This window comes from Marmota marmota, unplaced genomic scaffold, assembly GCF_001458135.2.
Source record: "Marmota marmota marmota unplaced genomic scaffold, marMar, whole genome shotgun sequence".
In the NCBI taxonomy this organism is placed as follows: domain Eukaryota; kingdom Metazoa; phylum Chordata; class Mammalia; order Rodentia; family Sciuridae; genus Marmota; species Marmota marmota.
In genome coordinates, this window is record NW_026000241.1 from 5,022,743 (window position 1) to 5,040,026 (window position 17,284).

Here is a 17,284-nt window from a genome sequence, read left to right on the forward strand (position 1 = left end):
ATGAGGTCCGGGGAACACAGATGGAGTGTTTGAGGGAAGGAAATGGACCCGTCACCGAGAAGACACTGAGGAGACCCCGGACGGTCTTCAAAGGCAGGAGGCCCAGCGCCTGGAGGCAGGAGCGCTGAGCTGGCGCGGGCAGGCTTCCTGCAGGAGACCGGCCTCACCCGCTGGGCGTCGCCTCCAGACAGAGGCCGAGGGTGTGGATGGGTCAGCGCGGCCAGCAGCCCGAAGGCCCACCATGCCAGAGCCAGGTAAGTGCTCAGGGGAGCGCCAGGGGTGGGACAGCCAACGGCACCGCGAACCCCAGGCTGGGGAGGTGGCTTCTGCCCCCAGGACAGGAAGTACAGGTGACCGGCAGGAGAGCCAAGGACGCAGTTGGGTCCTGGAAGATTTGTCACAGAGCTGGTGGCAGAAAGTGGTGACGTGAAGGGACAAGCAGGAGCCATGTGGGCTGTGGTCTAGAGATGGATTCCACCACCACTTGCCAGGTGACCTTGGCTGCTGCGTTATTGTCCTGGCAGGGCCACTGCAAAGCACCACAGTGGGGGGGGGGCGGGGCTTGGGACAGCAGGAGTCGCCTGTGTCACCGTTCTGGAAGCCGAAAGTCCTAAGTCACGGCATCGTCTGGTGGATTCCCTCCAGGGCCTCTCAGGGACAGTGCTCCCTTCTCTCCTGGATGCTGGTGGCTCGAAGGGTTCCCGGCCACACACATTGTCCCCATCTTTGACTCTCTCTTTACACAGGCCCCTGTTCTTTCTCTGTGTCCCCTCCTCTTCATGTGAGGACACAAGTCACTGGATTTAGGGTACCAACAGAATCCAGGATGAATTCATCTTGAGATCCCAGCTCATCACATCTGCAAAGACAGTGCTTCCTAACATAGTCAGATTTTTAAAAATATATATATATTTAAACTGTAGATGGACACAATTCCCTTATTTTATTTATTTATTTTTATTGGTGCTGAGGATGGAACCCAGGGCCTCATGCGTGCCAGGCTAGCGCTCCACCACTGAGTTCCACCCCCAGCCCTAAGGTCAGATTTTGAGGTGCCAAGTGGACACAAATTTGATGAGGTGGGGACATACAGGATCAATGACTGTACTTCTCGGAATCTCTGTCCTCTCACCCCGACAATGCAGACAGTAACCCCTACTCACGGGAATTAAATTTTTTAAAAAAAATGCCTGTAAAATACATGGGATTACCCAGCCCCAGATGCCAGCAGTGTGAGGGTTGAGGCATGTTTCCAGGGACAGTCGTCAGCCCTGCCGGCCTTAGCTGGCGCCTGGTGTGCGGCAGGACAGCGCCCTGCCCTTCCCTTTAGACAGGGCGGAGGGTCCCTGTGTGAAGACAGGACCAGATATGTCACCCACTGGAACATCCTTTGACACGGTCCTCGGGGACCGTTAGGCTATGAGTTGGCCCCAAAGGACGAGATCAAAGACTCTTCTGTAGGCAGAGATGTGCAAACAGTGGAACTCTCCAGGGAGTAAGCGGGAACTGACGTTTATTAACATTTCCTATAAAATGGAGCTGAAAATGCAATTTCTCAGCAAAATCCCCAGTTTTGCGCAGGATGGGAAGCAGCTAGCTCTCTGCCTAGCTGCTGCGACTCTGGACCCCTGACGGTCCCAGAGACTCCACCTGAGGTCAGAGATGGGTCAGCAGAAGGACTATGGACTTTGGGATCAGTTTATTCTTTGTGATGGGGACTGCCCTGTGCACTGATGCTGAGCAGGGTGACCTGTTGCCACGACAACAAGAAATCACTCCATCAATCAGTGCCAGTAGCACACCCTGCTCTTCACACCCAACAGTGTGCGATGAGCTAGGAACGGATTTAAAAAGCTATTCAACCCTTCCTCTTCCTCTTCCTCTCCTCCTCCTCCTTCTTCTCTCTTCCCTCCTCCTTCTCTTTCTTCTTCCTCTCCTCCTCCTCCTCCTCCTCTTCCTCCTCCTTCTTTTCCTCCTTTCTGCAGTGCTGGGGGGATGCTAGCGATGGAACCCAGGGCCTTGCACACACCAGGCAAGTGCTCTGCCAGTGAGCTGCACCCAGCCTCGGTCCCCTTGAGTCCCCTTCACGATGTGAATGACAGTCGCAACCAAGTCCCTGCTCCATGGCTGTTGTGCTGAGCTTAATCCCCAGCTGCCGTGAGGAAGGGTCATTTCTCCCCACAGGATGATGACCAGCTTGAGTCCCACAAAGGTCAGAGAACTGGCCCCAGCCATAGTCCAGGACGTGGCTGAGGTGGTGCTCGGATCCCGCTCTGAGCTCTGGGCGTAGTCCCCTAACTCTGTGACAATCCGCACACAGCTTCCCAGAAACGATCGCACACTCAGAGTTCTCCGGGGACGTTATACTATCCACATGTGTATTTGGGCTTTCTTCTGTCCATGGCTCCTGACCTTCAGCTCCCCACCACGGCAGCCATGACACTAGATTTCTCTTCTGTAAGGCAGGTGAGAGGGCTCCGGTCTCCCTCCCTGTCTGTCTGGGAGCTGGTTCTAAAGAATTCTCTGGTTTCCTTGGATTGAACATCCTGACATTTAGAAGGGCCCTGCCCCATACCTGGGAGGAAGAGGCGGCCCTGGAGGGGCGAGGAGAATCTGGACGGCTGGCCCCAGGGGTCCCCCCTGCTGGGTTGGCTTTCCATCTGTCCTTTTCGTCCCCATCATGTCTGCACGACTGCCTGTGCTTCAGTGGTATCTGTCAATGACGTTACATTAAAACCCCACAAACACAGGGTTCCGAGAGCTTCCAGACGGCTGAATACGCGGAGCCAGGCGGGGGCACCCCCACTCCATGCAGAGAGAAGCACTTGTTCTGGGGACCCTTCCCGACCTCACCGTCTGCACCCCCCTCTTCCTCTGGCTGCTTATTTGAATTCTTTGAAATGTGGTTCTGTGATCTGCTCTGCCGCAGGAGGGGGCGGCGGGAACCCCGATGTCCATGAGAAGCACAGAGGAAACTGGGGCTTGGGATTGGCAGTGGAAGCGGAGGGGACAGTCTTGGGGACGGAGCCCTCTGCTTGTCAGAGAGGACATTGCCTCTAGATGGAGAGCAGCAGGACAGAATTGGCTGGGCCGATGCCCGAGTGGTGTCCGCAGCTGCCCCGTTCACGTGGTGTGTGTCCACAGTGACCTGCGTTGTGCGCGCAGCAGGAGAAACCCAGCCCGACTCTGTTCCTCTTCCTCATCTCCCCTCCCATGGAGCTTTCCTGACCCCCTCCCCACCAGGCAAAGCAGAGCTAGACCTCTCTGCAAAGCCGTGGCACCACATTTATTTGCTCACTGCCCTGAGGTGACTTGCCCACCCACCTGCACCTGCACCAAACTCTGAGTCCTTGAGGGCAGCGCTAGAGGGTCTTCACATTTCCAGTCCCTGCATCATTCACAGAATGAATAAATCAGACATTGCATCAATCACGAAGCTCACATGCCATTTTAGATTTTATTAAAAATATATTTAGCGAGTAAAAGAAAAAACTTGCTGGGTGCAGGGGCACACGCCTGTAATCCCAGAGACCCAGGAGGCTGAGGCAAGAGGATGGCAAGTTTGAGGACAGCCTGGGCAACTTAGTGAGGCTGTAAGGAACTTAGCAAGACCCTGTCTGTAAATAAAATATAAAAAGGGCTGGGAACGTGGCTCAGTGGTAAAGCACCCCTGAGTGCCATCCCCAGTTAGGAAGGAAGGAAGGAAGGAAGGAAGGAAGGAAGGAAGGAAGGAAGGAAGGGCTTGCAGATCTTCTAGGTGTGCAGCTTCATGCTGTGACTCACATACACACTGTGTAAGGATTGTCACAGTAAATTTGATCAACACCTCCGCCATCACCTGTGCTGTGCACTAAAGCTCCAGACCTTCTCACGACGGAAACCCTGTACCCCTTGATCAGCCCCCAGCACCCCCCCCAGCCCTTCTCCTTCTGCTCAATACCTCTCCCATGAGCCTCCAGGAAGCAGCTACCAAACCATGGCAGTTGACCTGAAAGACAAAACCGCCTCCCACCTCCCCCGCAGACCCTTTGCCAAATGCCTGCTCTTTCCGCAGGTGGATGAAGCCTCCTGGAGGCTGGGGGCATCCAATCAGTCCGTGACCTCGGACTTCATTCTGGTGGGACTCTTCAGCCACACGGGGCCACACCTTGTCCTCCTGTCCCTCGTGGTCACCGTGTTCGCCACGGGCCTCCTGGGCAACACCACCCTGCTCTTGCTGATCCACGCGGACTCCAGGCTCCACGTGCCCATGTACTTCCTGCTCAGCCAGCTGGCTCTGCTGGACATTGGATTTCCGCTGGTCACCGTCCCCAAGATGGTGGCTGGCTTCCTGCAGGGGGAGAGCTCCATCTCCTTCGCGGGGTGTGCCGCTCAGATGTTCTTCCTGATGCTCATGGGCGTCTCTGAGGGGGTCCTGCTGGCCCTCATGTCCTATGACCGCTACGTGGCTGTGTGCCACCCGCTGCACTATGCCGTGCTCATGAGGCGACAGGTCTGCCTGCTCCTGGCGGGGACGTCCTGGCTCTCGGGCGTGCTGGTGGCCTCCGTGCAGACCTGCGTGGCCCTGCGCCTGCCCTGCTGCGCCTCGCGCACCGTGGGCCACTGGGCCTGCGAGCTGCCGGCCCTGCTGAGGCTCGCGTGCGCGGACACCTCGGCCTACGATCGGGCGCTGTCCGGTCCGGGGCGCTGATCCTGCTGCTGCCCCTCGCGCTGCTCGGCGCCTCCTACGGCCGGGTGCTGGGGGCCGTCCTGCGCATGCGCTCCGCCGAGGCCTGCCGCCAGGCCCTGGCCACGTGCTCCTCGCACGTCCTCGTGGTGGGGCTCTTCTACGGGGCCGCCGTGTTCATGTACATGGTGCCCGGTGCCTACCACGGCCCCTACCGGGACAGCGTGGTGTCCCTCTTCTACAGCCTCGTCACCCCCACCCTCAACCCCCTCATCTACAGCCTGAGGAACAGGGAGGTTCGCCTGGCCTTGGTGAAGGTCATGGGCAGGGGCGGCTCCAGGTCACGGAGATGACCTCGTGGTCCCTGTTCTCCTAGGGACCCTCCCTGTAGCTGAGGCCTGTCCTCTGTTTGCAGGCCTCGGGGTCAAGACGTGCCCCCTTCCCCTCTCAGACTTCAGTTGCATGGGGGCATGGGGGGGGGCTCATAGGAAGCAAAAATGGTCACCCAGTAAGTTAAGAGGAGGAAGCTTTATTTTTTTTTGTCTTAAAAAGAAGAAATTTTTATTATACAAGTGTCAATCCAATGGCAGAGACGGACCCCAGCCTCTGGACACTGTGGTGATTTGAGTACGGCTGGTTCCCTCTGCAGTCCATGTGGGAGTTGAAGTGCCATCGGGAGGTATTCAGAGGACGGGAACCTACTTCAGCCATGGTGTTCCAGGGGGGCCCTTGGGACTGGTTAGGATTAGATAAGGTCATTAGATGGAGCCCCGATGGGATCCTGTGGCTCTGGAGAGACACAGGATACACACACGTGCTGCCTGCCCTGTGCCACCTTGTGCCTGCCGGAAAGACACACCCTGTGCCTGCCAGAAAGAAGGCCATGGCCAGATGTGGCACCTTGACCTTGAGCCTCGGGAATTGTGGGCCAAAATAAATCTCTTCTAACTTACGGAGTCTGTGGTACTATATTATTAGGGACAGAAAATGGACTAAGGGATCCACCTGTCAGTGTCCGCCACACCCCCATTCTTATACCAGGGATTGAACTCAGGGGCACTGAGCCACATCCCCAGCCCTGTTTTTGTATTTTATTTAGGGACAGAGTCTCACTGAGTTGCTTAGCACTCTGCTCTTGCTGAGGCTGGCCTTGAATTCGAGATCCTCCTGCCTCAGCCTCCCGAGCCATGGTATTACAGGCGGGCACCACTGTGCCTGGCTCTTTCGTATGCCTTTCTGCAGTGAGGGCTCTAGGCTTCCATCCTAGGCAAAGGTGGAGGCCTCTGGATGGCACAGTAACCAGCGCTTATTTTCTTCCTGTGACCTCTCCTCCCATAATTTGTTCTTTTGAGGAAAACTCTATAATTCACCATTGTCCTCTATTGTTACCACTTTCTTATTTAAATCAGAATTTCTGAATAGCAGAAAAAATTGTGAGCTTGGCATCCATGCTCAGTCGTGGATTTTTGAAGCTCTAACAAGGTCCATCACAAATAGAAAGACCTACGCTCTAATGGAAAAGCACACGAGCTAAAAATCCTCATTTGATTTAAATTTGTCGAAGAGAATGGATGCAAAGAAGTCTAAATGATTTATATTTCACAGAGGTTGATCCCTTCCCAGCCAAGCAAAGCCTGGCGGCCACTGTCACATCAGAGCCTGGCAGAGTGGCCAGCTCGAGGCGTTGGACTGTTAAGAGCAGAGAGAATCTGCAGGAAGGAGATAAAATTTCCCAGCTGGCAGCAGGACCTGGAGTCTTCCGCCCACGCTTGTCTGCCTCGAACTGCCACCAGCCTCCGCCTTTCGCTGTCACTGCCACCGTGGCCGTCACAGCCTCAGCCGCCTCCACACAATCGCTCCTGTCTCCTGCTGGGAGATGCCACCAGACATGATCACAGTCATCTGTCCCTGCTTCTACCTTCGTCCCTTCTTTCTTTGTAATGGACACGTAAGAATTGCACCCATGTGTGGACACATATACGATGTGTTAGGAGCAGACGAGGGTGAGGGACATTCCCATCTCCTAAGCGGTGTCATTTCTTGGTGTCAGGAGCCCACAAACTCCTCCCCTCTAGTTCTTCCTAAAATATACAATACCTTGCTGTAAACTGAGTCGCCCTCCTGTGCTGTGGAGATCTAGATCTTACTCCTCCTGCCCCGCCGTATTTGGGCACCTCTGTCATCTGTCTTCCCTCCCTCGTCCCCTCTCTTCTACCAGAGTTAGAGGTCAACTTTCTCAGCCCTCACCCTGAGCGGGGACATGTGCTTGTCTTGATGTGCTCGGTTATTAACCTACGTTCCTCCAGGTCTATCCTGCTGCTGCAAAGGACAGGATCTCGTTATTTTCATGGCTGACTAGTGTTCCGCTGGGTGTGCCTGCCGTCCGTCTGTTCTTCACCCATTCATCCACCCACGGACCCCTCGGTGGATTCCGACCGTGGCTCTCGTGAGCAGCGCCTGTCACCCTGCACGAGGCCCCCACCGAGACAGCGATGAAGTGGAAATCAGCTGGCAGCCGAGACGACGTTAACTCAGAGAAACAGTGAGATGTGAGAACGGAATGAGAATCTGTCCCTGCTCGGGCCCCAGAAAGAAGCAGTTCTCTCTAGTCCCAGCGCCCTCTGTCCCCAAACGCACTTTCCCAAACAATGTTTGCCAGCTCTTCCTCATGCAGCCCCCCCCCCCCAATTCCTTGGTCTCCCCTGAGGTGTCTGAGCAGGAGACTCCAGGTCCAGGGTCGTCGTGTGCCTCCTGACATGATGTGCCAAGGAGGACACGATGCCACTTCCGTGGTCCCTGAAATACGAGGCAATTCGATCCGGGATGAGGCAGTGTCTGATGGTCAGCCCCCAGTGAGAGACGTCCCGTTCCACAGCTGGCCTGGATTCTTCAGCCATTCAACCCTGAACACTGGTTCAACCTGGATGGGGAAGCCAGTAGGGTCCATTGTAAAAATGTTCCCAGGGATTGTGCCATCAGTTTCAAATTAAAAATAATTAATTTAATTTAAAAACATTCCATGTGATGACCAAGGAAAGCAGAGGAACTGGTTCAGGTGAACAAGAGACGTGGCAATTAGATATACCCGATCCTGGTGCGGGTCTTAGACCAGAGGTGGGGAAGCCTGCTATAAATTATGGACATTTTCAATACTCACAGATGTTTGATCCATATTAGACAGTAACACAGTGTCCGTGCTGAACTTCTTGACTTTGATAAATTTATTGCGGTTATGTAAGAGAATGCCCTTGGACTCAGGAGGCTGAGGCAGGAGGATTACAAGTTTGAGGCCAGCCTGGGCAACTTAGTGAGAACTTGTCTCAGAAAAAAGGAGAAATGGGGTTGTAGCTCAATGGTAAAGTTCCCCAGGGTTCAATCCCCAGTGACTATAAGTAAATCAATAAATAAGAAAATGCCCTTGTCTTTAATACCCAGTCAATGAGTATTTGGGACAGAGAGACATTGCTATGGCCTCATTTGTGTTTCTGCGAAATTTACATATTGAGGCTTTAAGATCCGATGTGACTGTCTTGAAAGACAGGACCTTTACGGAGATTCTTAAATTGGGTCTTGAAGGAGGAACCCAAACCAATAGGACTGGTGTGCTCAGAAGAGAGGGACAGACAGAAACTGGGGAAAGGCCAAGGGGGGACACAGCAAGAAGGCAGCCAGCCACCTGCAAGCCCGAGGGAGAGCCCTTGCCAGACGCCGGCCCTGCCCACACCTTGGTTTTGGACTCTGAGGCTCCAGATTCCAAGACGATACATTTCTGTGGCTGAAGCCACCTGGTCCGTGGTGTTTTGTCATGGCAGCGCCGTGGGGTGATGCATGTTGAGACTTGATCTTTGCTCTGGGGAGGTTTCAGAGGTGGGCCGCGGGGAGATGACTGAGTCATGGGGGCTCTGTCTTTATGAGTGAATTAGGACGGTTATGAAAGGGGCTGGTGATGATGGGGGCGCACTCTTCTGCTCCTCTGCCACGTGATGACACGTGTTCCTCCTCCCAGCAGGGCAGGAGGTGGAGGCAGGAGGATCACTTGAGTCCACAAGTTTGAGACCAGCCTGGGGCAACATAGAGACTTGTTTCAAAGAACATTCTCTTTTGCCATGTAAGGACACTGCCAGAAGGCCCTGACCAGATGGCACCCTGAACTGGGACTTCCCAGCCTCCAGAACCGTGAGAAACAAATTTCTGTTCTTTATAAATTGCCCAGTCTCTGGTGTTTTGTTATAGCAGCACAAGGGGACTGAGACAGTCTACCTGAGCTGTCTCATCCAGCTGTCACCCTGCATCCTCCCCTCCAGGGGCTCAGGGAAAAAAAATATTGTATATAGAGATGGAGCAAGAAAATAAATGGGGGGCAGTGGCAATTTATGAGCCTGAGTGGAGTTATTTGTACCTTGAAACTCTTCTCCAAGTTTGAAATATTTCACAACTTAAAAAAATTTAAAGTGATAGTGACATCATCATGGTGTTTTCTGAGAGTATGTCAAAACCTATCAAACGTGTATGCTAAATATGTGTTTTTAGTGTATATCCATCAAACCTTAGGAGTGGTCTAGAAATAAATTAAATGCGGCCGGGAATGTAGCTCCGTGGTAGAGAACTTGCATAGCATGTGCAAGACCCTGGGTTCCATCCCCAGCATCCCCCAAAAATATAGGAAAAGAAAAGAAAGAAAAGATTGAAGAGGGATGGCAAGGGGGAGGCAGGTGGGAAGGGAAGGTTGTGTCGGGTACAGGACACCGCCTTCTAGTTGGAGCTGGGCGGCAGACCTAGGTGGACTTCTGCAGCCCCAAGCTGAAGTTGGTCCTCAACCCTCACAGGGTGCGTTTCCCAGGGAGGGCGCTAGGGGGCGCCAGTGCTCCGTCAGCCGCACGCCCATTTCTCCAGGCTGCAAAATCGCCCTCTGCCTACAGCACACCCCGAGCCCCAGGGTGGCTCCTGGGGGCTCTCAGAAGTCCCAGAAAACGTTTAGGACACACAGGGAAAAGTTTTAAACCACACGTTTTCAAAGCATCAAAGCATAGCTCCAAGATCATGATCAATAAATGGAATGGAATGTCTACTTGGCCTGAGGAAGGTACCAACTATTCATTAGCTTGACTAAATTAACAGAAATCGCCCCAAGGCCCTGACACTGAAAAGTGACAGCTGGTCTCTGCAGCAAGTCCCGTAAAAGGCGCCATAAGTAAACGAGTTTTCATGACACCTCAATAATTTCGAAATCAAAAATACAATGACCCTTTCTACTTTGATTGATTGATTGATTGATGGGGGGGGGGGACTGAACCCCAAGGGCACTTTACCACTGAACTCCATTTCCAGTCCCCCACCCCAGTTTTTTTTCCCCCACGACAGGGGCTGGCTGAGTTGCTCAGGTTGGCCTCAAACTTGAGATCCTCCTGCCTCGGCCTCCCCAGTTACTGGGATTACAGGAAGGTACACCAAGCCTGGCTTCTACCTTCTATTTTTAACAAAGTTAGAAATACGGTTAACTCGAGGTCCTGATAGTGTGTTGGCTGGGAGGCGGGGCAGGGCCCACCCCCCACCAGGCTGGGAGCCCAGGCTGGGCCTCCACCCCTCCCTCAGGGAGGCCCATCACCCTCCCCTCCCCACTTTGGCCAACTCCCCTCTGTTCATCATCTGTTTCTCAGGTCAGTGTCACCTCCTCCTCTAGGAGCCTTCCCTGGCCCTAAGGGGGACCCACTTCCCTATCTCTGGCAGCCTCCGTCACATTGTAACCACAGCCTAGTCGTGTGGGTGAGGGGCTCCCGATTTCTCTTTCTCACTGGGAGCCGCATTCGGGGTAAGGAACTCCTCGTCCGGCCTGGGGCTCAGAGCACGTAGGTGCCTATACCAGTGAACCAAGGACCGACGACACATGGGAATGACAGCGTGGCCCTCACAGGGACTTCGCGCCCGTCTCAGTCCATTTTCCGTTACTGATAACACAGTAGCCCGCGCTGGGTCGATCATAAAGGAAAGAGGCTTCCCTGGGCTCATGGAGCTGGTCCTCGGTCAAATGGCCAAATCTGGTGGCTCAGTGCGTCGCACATGGAGGGACAGGGAGTGCCAGAGACCTCGCAGAACTGCCCTTTACAGCCGCCCCCCTTCAAGAGGACCCCTACCCCATCAGTCACAAGAGGGGTTGATCCATCTGTGAAGGCAGAGCCCTAATGGCTTCTCAGAGTCCCCGGGCCACCTCTTAGTGCCTGATGAGGGCATCGCGTTCCAACCTGAGTTCGGAGGAGACACACCGCATCCAAGCCACAGCACTGCCCACCCGAAGGGCAAGAGCCCGTTGCCAAAACAGCCTCTCCAGGGCCCTGCTGGGGGGCTTTGGGGGACACAGAGGAAGCTCAGCCCCAGGCCCTGCCCTTGAGAAACCCCAGGCTGGGGGTGACAGTCAGAATGTCAGAATGGCCCAGGGCAGGGGTCCTGCAGGTGCAGAACAGTGGCAGGAATGCACCCGCAGGGGGGGCTTGGGCACATGTGTCAGGAGGGGTAGGGGCGTTCCAAGCAGAGAGAACACATGTGCAAAGGCCCTGAGGCTTGAGAAAGCTTTTTCTAGAATAGAATGAGGGATAAGAAATGGCTATAGAGGCTGGGCGTGGGGCACACGCCTGTGATCCCAGCAGTTCTGGAGGCTGAGGCAGGAGGATGGCGAGTTCAAAGCCAGCCTCAGCAACAGTGAGGCGCTAAGCAACTCAGTGAGACCCTGTTCTCTAAATAAAATACAAAATAGGGCTGGGGATGGGGCCCAGGGGCAGAGCACTGGCCTGGCATGTGTGAGGCCCTGGTTCCATTCTCAGCCCCATATAAAAATAAGTTGATAAAATAAAAAATTTTAAAAAATTTTAAATCAATAACAAATAGATAAATGTTAAGAAGTCGTTGCTTCCGGCCATGGACAGCCAGAGACGTGCCCCAGGGCTTGGCCAGGTGCCGGGGTGCTGAGGGAACACTTGGAAACCGTGCTCTGCAGGGAGGTCCCCCAAAGAGGCCCAGCGCCCCCGCGCCCTGCTCAGCAGGTGTGGAGGGAAAAGTCCGAATGGGCCAGGGAGGCCCTCCTTCCCTAAGAGGCCGGCCCAGCAGGGACAGCGAACAGAGCAGACAATTAGCAGGTGTCCTAATGAGACACCAGGGACTGAGCCCAGGGGTGAGATGGAGGGGGCCATGTGCCGTGCCAGGTCCTGCGCTCCCCGGCTGGGGCCGAGGTCTGCCTCCTATGTCACACCCAGCTCAGGACATCTTCCTGGAAGGGCTGGCTCCCCTCCTGCCACACATCTCCAAAGCCAGAGCGACACCTCCCACAGGTGAGTGGGGACAGAGAGAGCCAGGCAGTGGAAGGAGAGGGGCCTCAGCAAGCAGCCTGCAGTGGAGTCTGCAGCCAAGCCTACTGTGTGACCTTGGAGAAGTGGCTTTGCCTCTCTGGGCTCACTTGTCTGTGTAAGGAGAGTAGAACGACTCGGGAAGCCGTGCTAAGAGGCTCCCCCTTCTGAGTTCTGTGTGGCGATTTTAAGAGCTTTGGAATGAGACTATAAAATCCTGAGTGGTTAATTATTCTCTTTGAACTTCCTCATTCCCTACCTGGGAGGGTTTGGTACGGTGAAGCTTGTTGAATTCCCTGCCCCGGTGCCTGTGTCCAAGAAGAGCATCGTAAACGTTAGCCCTCTACAGCAGGGACACGGGGAGCCAGTGCAAGATTTTAAGCAAAAGAGAGGCAGGTCTTTTGCCCTGGTGGCCATTGGAGAGGGTGGACTGGAGAGTAAGTCACTCACCGCCACCCACTACCCTTGAAGTTGGGGACCACGGTGTGTGTACCCACGTGTCCTTGGGCATTGAAAAGGGACAGCTAAAGGTCCAAGCTGGGGGCCGGGGCTGGGCTCAGAGGGAGCGCCCGCTGGAAAGGAACACCATAAAACCCAAGTGGGCCCGGCTTCCGTTCATCACCACGTTGAGAAGGGAATGTCTCAGGTAGAAAGAAGCCCCCCCCCCACTCTCACCCCCCCATGAACCTCCACTTGTGGTTCTCTCCCTCCCTTTCTCTCTCCCTACCCAGCGTCCATCCATCCATCCCTCACCACCGTCTCTCTTGTTCACCGTCTGTCTGCCGAGCCTCTCTCTCCTACGCAGATCTATCTTCTCTGGTACCTTTTTGGGGAGGGTTCGTTACTGGGGATTGAACTTAGGGACACTCGACCACTGAGCCACATCCCCAGCCCTATTTTGTGTTTTATTTAGAGACAGGGTCTCACTGAGCTGCTTAGGGCCTCACTGTTGCTGAGGCTGGCTTTGAACTCACGATCCTCCTGCCTCGGCCTCCCCAGCCTCCGGGATGATAGTCACACACCCCGCGTCAGCCATCTCTGCTGTCCTATCTATCTTTCTGCCTATCCACCGATTAACCATCTATCTTTTTATCTATCTTCTATAATCTATCTTCCTGTGAATCCAAGGCTAGACGATGTATCTGCCTCCCTTCTGTATCTATCATCTCCATCTGTGTCTTTCAGACATATCAACATCCTGGATCATCTCGTCTCCATTATTTCTTGACACTGTAAAATGTGCCCATGGAATGTCACAGCGGACCTCCAGATCACTGGGTCCCACGTCCGTGGATTCTGTCACCCATGGATCAAAAGTATTTTAAACAATCACACCTGGCCGGGCGCAGTGGGGCACACCTGTCATCCCAGCAGCTCAGGAGGCTGAGGCAGGAGGATCGTGAGTTCAAAGCCAGCCTCAGCAACTTAGCGAGGCAGTAAGCAACTCAGCGAGGCCCTGTCTCTAAATAAAAAAATATGAAAAAGGGCTGGGGATGTGGTTCAGTGATTAAGTGCCCCTAGGTTCAATCCTGGTACCCTCCACAAAAAAAAAGAAAGAAAAAGAATTTGCATCTGTGCTGGACACGCGCTGACCTCCTCTTGTCCTCGTCTCCTGGTCAACACAGTGTTGTATTTGCGTAGCTTTCACACTGGAGTGGGCCTATGAGCCCCGTGGAGGTGACTTAAGTAACAGGAGAAGTGTCAGGTGCAGCTTAGAGGGGTCTGAGCCTCCATGGCCTCCATGGCCTCTACCACCTGCCTCCGTGGAGAGTTGTGCTGTAGGTTTTCAGGCTTCATGTAAGTGACACCGTTCTGTGTGTGTCCTTCTAGGACATTTTTTTCCTGCCCTGCATTGTGTTATGACATTTGTGCAGCTTGGTGCAGCTGTTCCCATTTCTGGGGCTCTGGGCACCCTGAGTGGGGGCCACACTTGGGCTGGAAGCACTGGGTCCTCAGTCCCTCTCCAATGTAGTTCCACCACCCGGTGGGCTCCCTGTCGTGACTGAGCGTCCCTCTGCTCTGTGACCAGGCCAAGGCTAGACGACGTCAGGTGCTTTGGTTTTGACTAGGTGGACGGGTGTGACTTCTGGTTCCCGGCTGTTGGCGAGGTTGAGCCTGTTTTATTTGCTGCTTGGCCATAAGAGGCACGGGCCACCTCTCCTGCGACCTGCTCCGTCATATCTCCTGCTGCTGCTGCTGGGATGGGGTGGAGCCAGGTCTTGGTCATCATCTCAGAATTCCTGTTCACTGAAGATGTTCCCTAAGTAGTGGACAAAGTAACAAGGATGTGTAGACTTCCTGTCCAAGGGGGGAGGGAGATGGCAGCAGGCGACGAGTCCAGGGAGACCTCTCTCCAGTCCAGACACATAACTCATAAGACAAGGGAAGGCCCGGCAGCCATGGCTGAGCTACAGGCAAAGGAGGCACTTGGAGTTGACCTGAAAGACTGGAGAGAAGTCCTCAGGGAAGAGCTGTCCCTAGCAGGTGTCAAGGTCCTGAGGCAGGACCAATCTTGGACCAAGAGACCCCTGTGGCTGGGGGGGCAGGAGCATGACTTGAAATGGGGGAGGTCAGCCGGGGGGCGGAATGTGCAGGTTCTAACTGGCATGCGGACAGAATTTGTGGAGGACCAGATCTAACTTACTTCTGTGAAAGTTCTTCCACCTGCTCGATGGGGATTTTATCATGGAGGCCAGGGAGAGAAAGGAGAGTCCAGTGGGAGGGGGATAATTTTGAGCAGAGAGAAGAGGGGCGCAAAGGCCTGAGGCAGGAGCATGCCCGGGTCCAAGGAGCACCAAGGCACCCCAAGGAGCAGGAGGGAGAGGAGGCACCCAGAGGTGACGGGGCGGGGCGGCCAACAGGGTCTGCAGGCAAGGGGAGCGGCTGTGGGTTTTCTCCAAGGTGGGCTCTAGACCACGGGCTGAGGACACAGATCCATGTTCCAGAAGGATTTCCCTGACGGTGATGTGGACATGGGGCAGGAGTGGAAGAGGACAAACCAGTTAGGTGACAATCCCAGATCCCAGTGGTGAGGACAGCGGTTGGCGCAGTGGGAGGGAGAGTGGTGAGACGGCTCAGGTGCTGGGTGGGGGGTGGAGGGCGGAGCCGACAGGTTCTGTCAAAGGCTCTGGGGTCGGTGCCAAGAAAGGCAGCTGGCGGTGACTCCAAGATTTGGGGGTGTGAACCACCCAGATGGATGGAGCTGGTGTTCCCTGCGATGGAGTCCAGGCTCGAGTCACCGGCTCTTACAGCCAATCATCACACATTGTATTCATGTACTGACCGATCGCACTGGACCCCGAAATACGAACGATCATTACATGTCCATGACAGGGGTCATTGATTGATTGATTGAGACAGGGTCTTGTTAAGTTGCTTAGGGCCTTGCTAAGTTGCTGAGGCTGTCTTTGAACTTGCGATCCTCCTGTCTCAGCCTCCTGAGCTGCTGGGATAACAGGCATGCACCATCATGCCTGTCTGTTTTTTGTTGTTTTTTTTTTTTAATTTTTAAAAGATTTTTAAAAATGTAGCTGTAGATGGACACAATGCCTTTATTTATTTATATGTGGTGCTGAGGATCGAACCCAGGGCCTCACACGTGCTAGGCAAGCAGTCTACCTCTGAGCCACAACCCCAGCCCCTTAAAAGATTTTTAAAGATTAATCCCAGCAGGGTCTGGGTTGTGGCTCAGTGGTAGATGCCTTGCCTAGTATGTGTGAGGCCCTGGGTTTGATTCTCAGCACCACATATAAATACATAAAATAAAGGTCCATCAACAACTAATACAAATAAAGACTGGGATGTATGTAGCTCAGTGGTAAATTGCCCCTGGGTTAAATCCCCAGTACAAAAAAAAAAAAAATTCCACATTTTGACTTATACAAAAAAATTGCAAAACAAAACAACAAAAACCAAAGTAAATCTTAACTTTTCAACACCAAAACCGACCTTGAAATTTAAGGATAATGATAAACAGGTACCTTCTCTGGTGTGCAGAGGATTTCACAAACACAGCCACACTGCACACGGAGACACGGGCCAAGGCGGCAGAAAGTTCTGCAAGGGCTCTTTCCAGGTGCCCACTTGGCCAAGACCACTGCACCACTCAACAGCTACCAGCCTGGAATGATGGGTCTACGTCTTGGTTTTTATTGTGAGAGTCTCCCTGTCCTCTGGAGGACCTACGATGGTGTTTATCAGCCGCCACAGGATGACCGTCCTGGTGCCTGCTGGCCCGCTGTCAATCCTGGATTAGCGATAGGCTGTCTGGTGGCCCTTGATGGGCCATGTGTTTGAGGAGGGTTGAGGTCCCGGGGAGCAGAGGGAGTGCTAAGAAAGGGCTTCTTTCCAGGACGGAGGGAGTTTGGCCTCTCTGTGCCCTAGCTGGAGGACTTCCCAAGGCAGGTTGGGAGTCAAGGGTTTGAGGGTGAGCAGTTCATTTCATGGACACTCCCAGAAGGCCCAGTGAGTATCCAGGGGAAGAATGGGAGGAAGGGGCCTGTGGCTTGGGTATAGTTGAGTGTCCCCTAAAGGTTCATGTGGGGCAGCCAGGCCCCCAGTGTGGAGATGTGGGAGGGGCGGAGCCTTTAAGAGGTGGGGCCTCCTGGGAGGCGGTCAGGTCACCTTAGGGTGCTGACCTTGGAGGGAAGCAGGAGAGTTCTCACTGGGTCCTGGCCTGCCACCTTCCACTGGGGACCTCCACCTTCCATGGGATCTCCCCCCTCACAGTGCTCCCACCACGTGATGCCATCTCCCATGAGGTCCCCCCCAGAGCCAAGCAGTGCTGGCACCTTGAGCTAATAAGCCCCGCTCATTGCCAGCTTCAGGTGTCTCCTTCAGCAGCGGAACTCGGGCTCACATGGCGGCTGTGGCCCAGGAGGCTCCCCTGGGGCAAGAGCGGGGTGATCCCGCCGTCGACCCGGTTCTACCGTGAACCCTCAGAAATGAGGAAACGGGATTCAACCATGAACTCTGTCCCTCACCAGAGGAGCGACCCTCCTGGGGGTGTCTGGTCCACTTTAGGGTGGACACAGGCTCAGCCTGCCCCTGCGGCCAGATGGAGCCTTGAGCACAGAGGGGGAGGTGGTGGCCGGAAGAAATGGTCAGTTGCATGGAGTTGTCCCCCAAGCTGTAGGTGACATCCAGCCTGTCCCCCAAGCTGTAGGTGACATCCCGTGAGCGGGAGGGCGTTGGGATGAACAGTGTCCACCCCGGTGTTTTCTGCTGAGGATGGAGCAGGCGGGGCCGGGGAGGGGGATCTGCTGCGGGGGTGGCGGAGGGACCT

The 17,284-nt window shown here is 54.5% G+C and overlaps 1 protein-coding gene across 1 annotated transcript; it reads left to right on the forward strand.

The window, feature by feature from the left end:
• The first annotated feature begins 3,976 nt into the window (after positions 1 to 3,976).
• On the forward strand, positions 3,977 to 5,046 carry LOC107145039 (olfactory receptor 2Z1-like). Its single transcript, XM_015488875.2, is given in 2 exon segments — positions 3,977 to 4,673; positions 4,676 to 5,046. Coding segments are annotated over 2 exon segments (1,041 nt in total). The 3' UTR covers positions 5,020 to 5,046.
• The last annotated feature ends 12,238 nt before the right edge of the window (positions 5,047 to 17,284 follow it).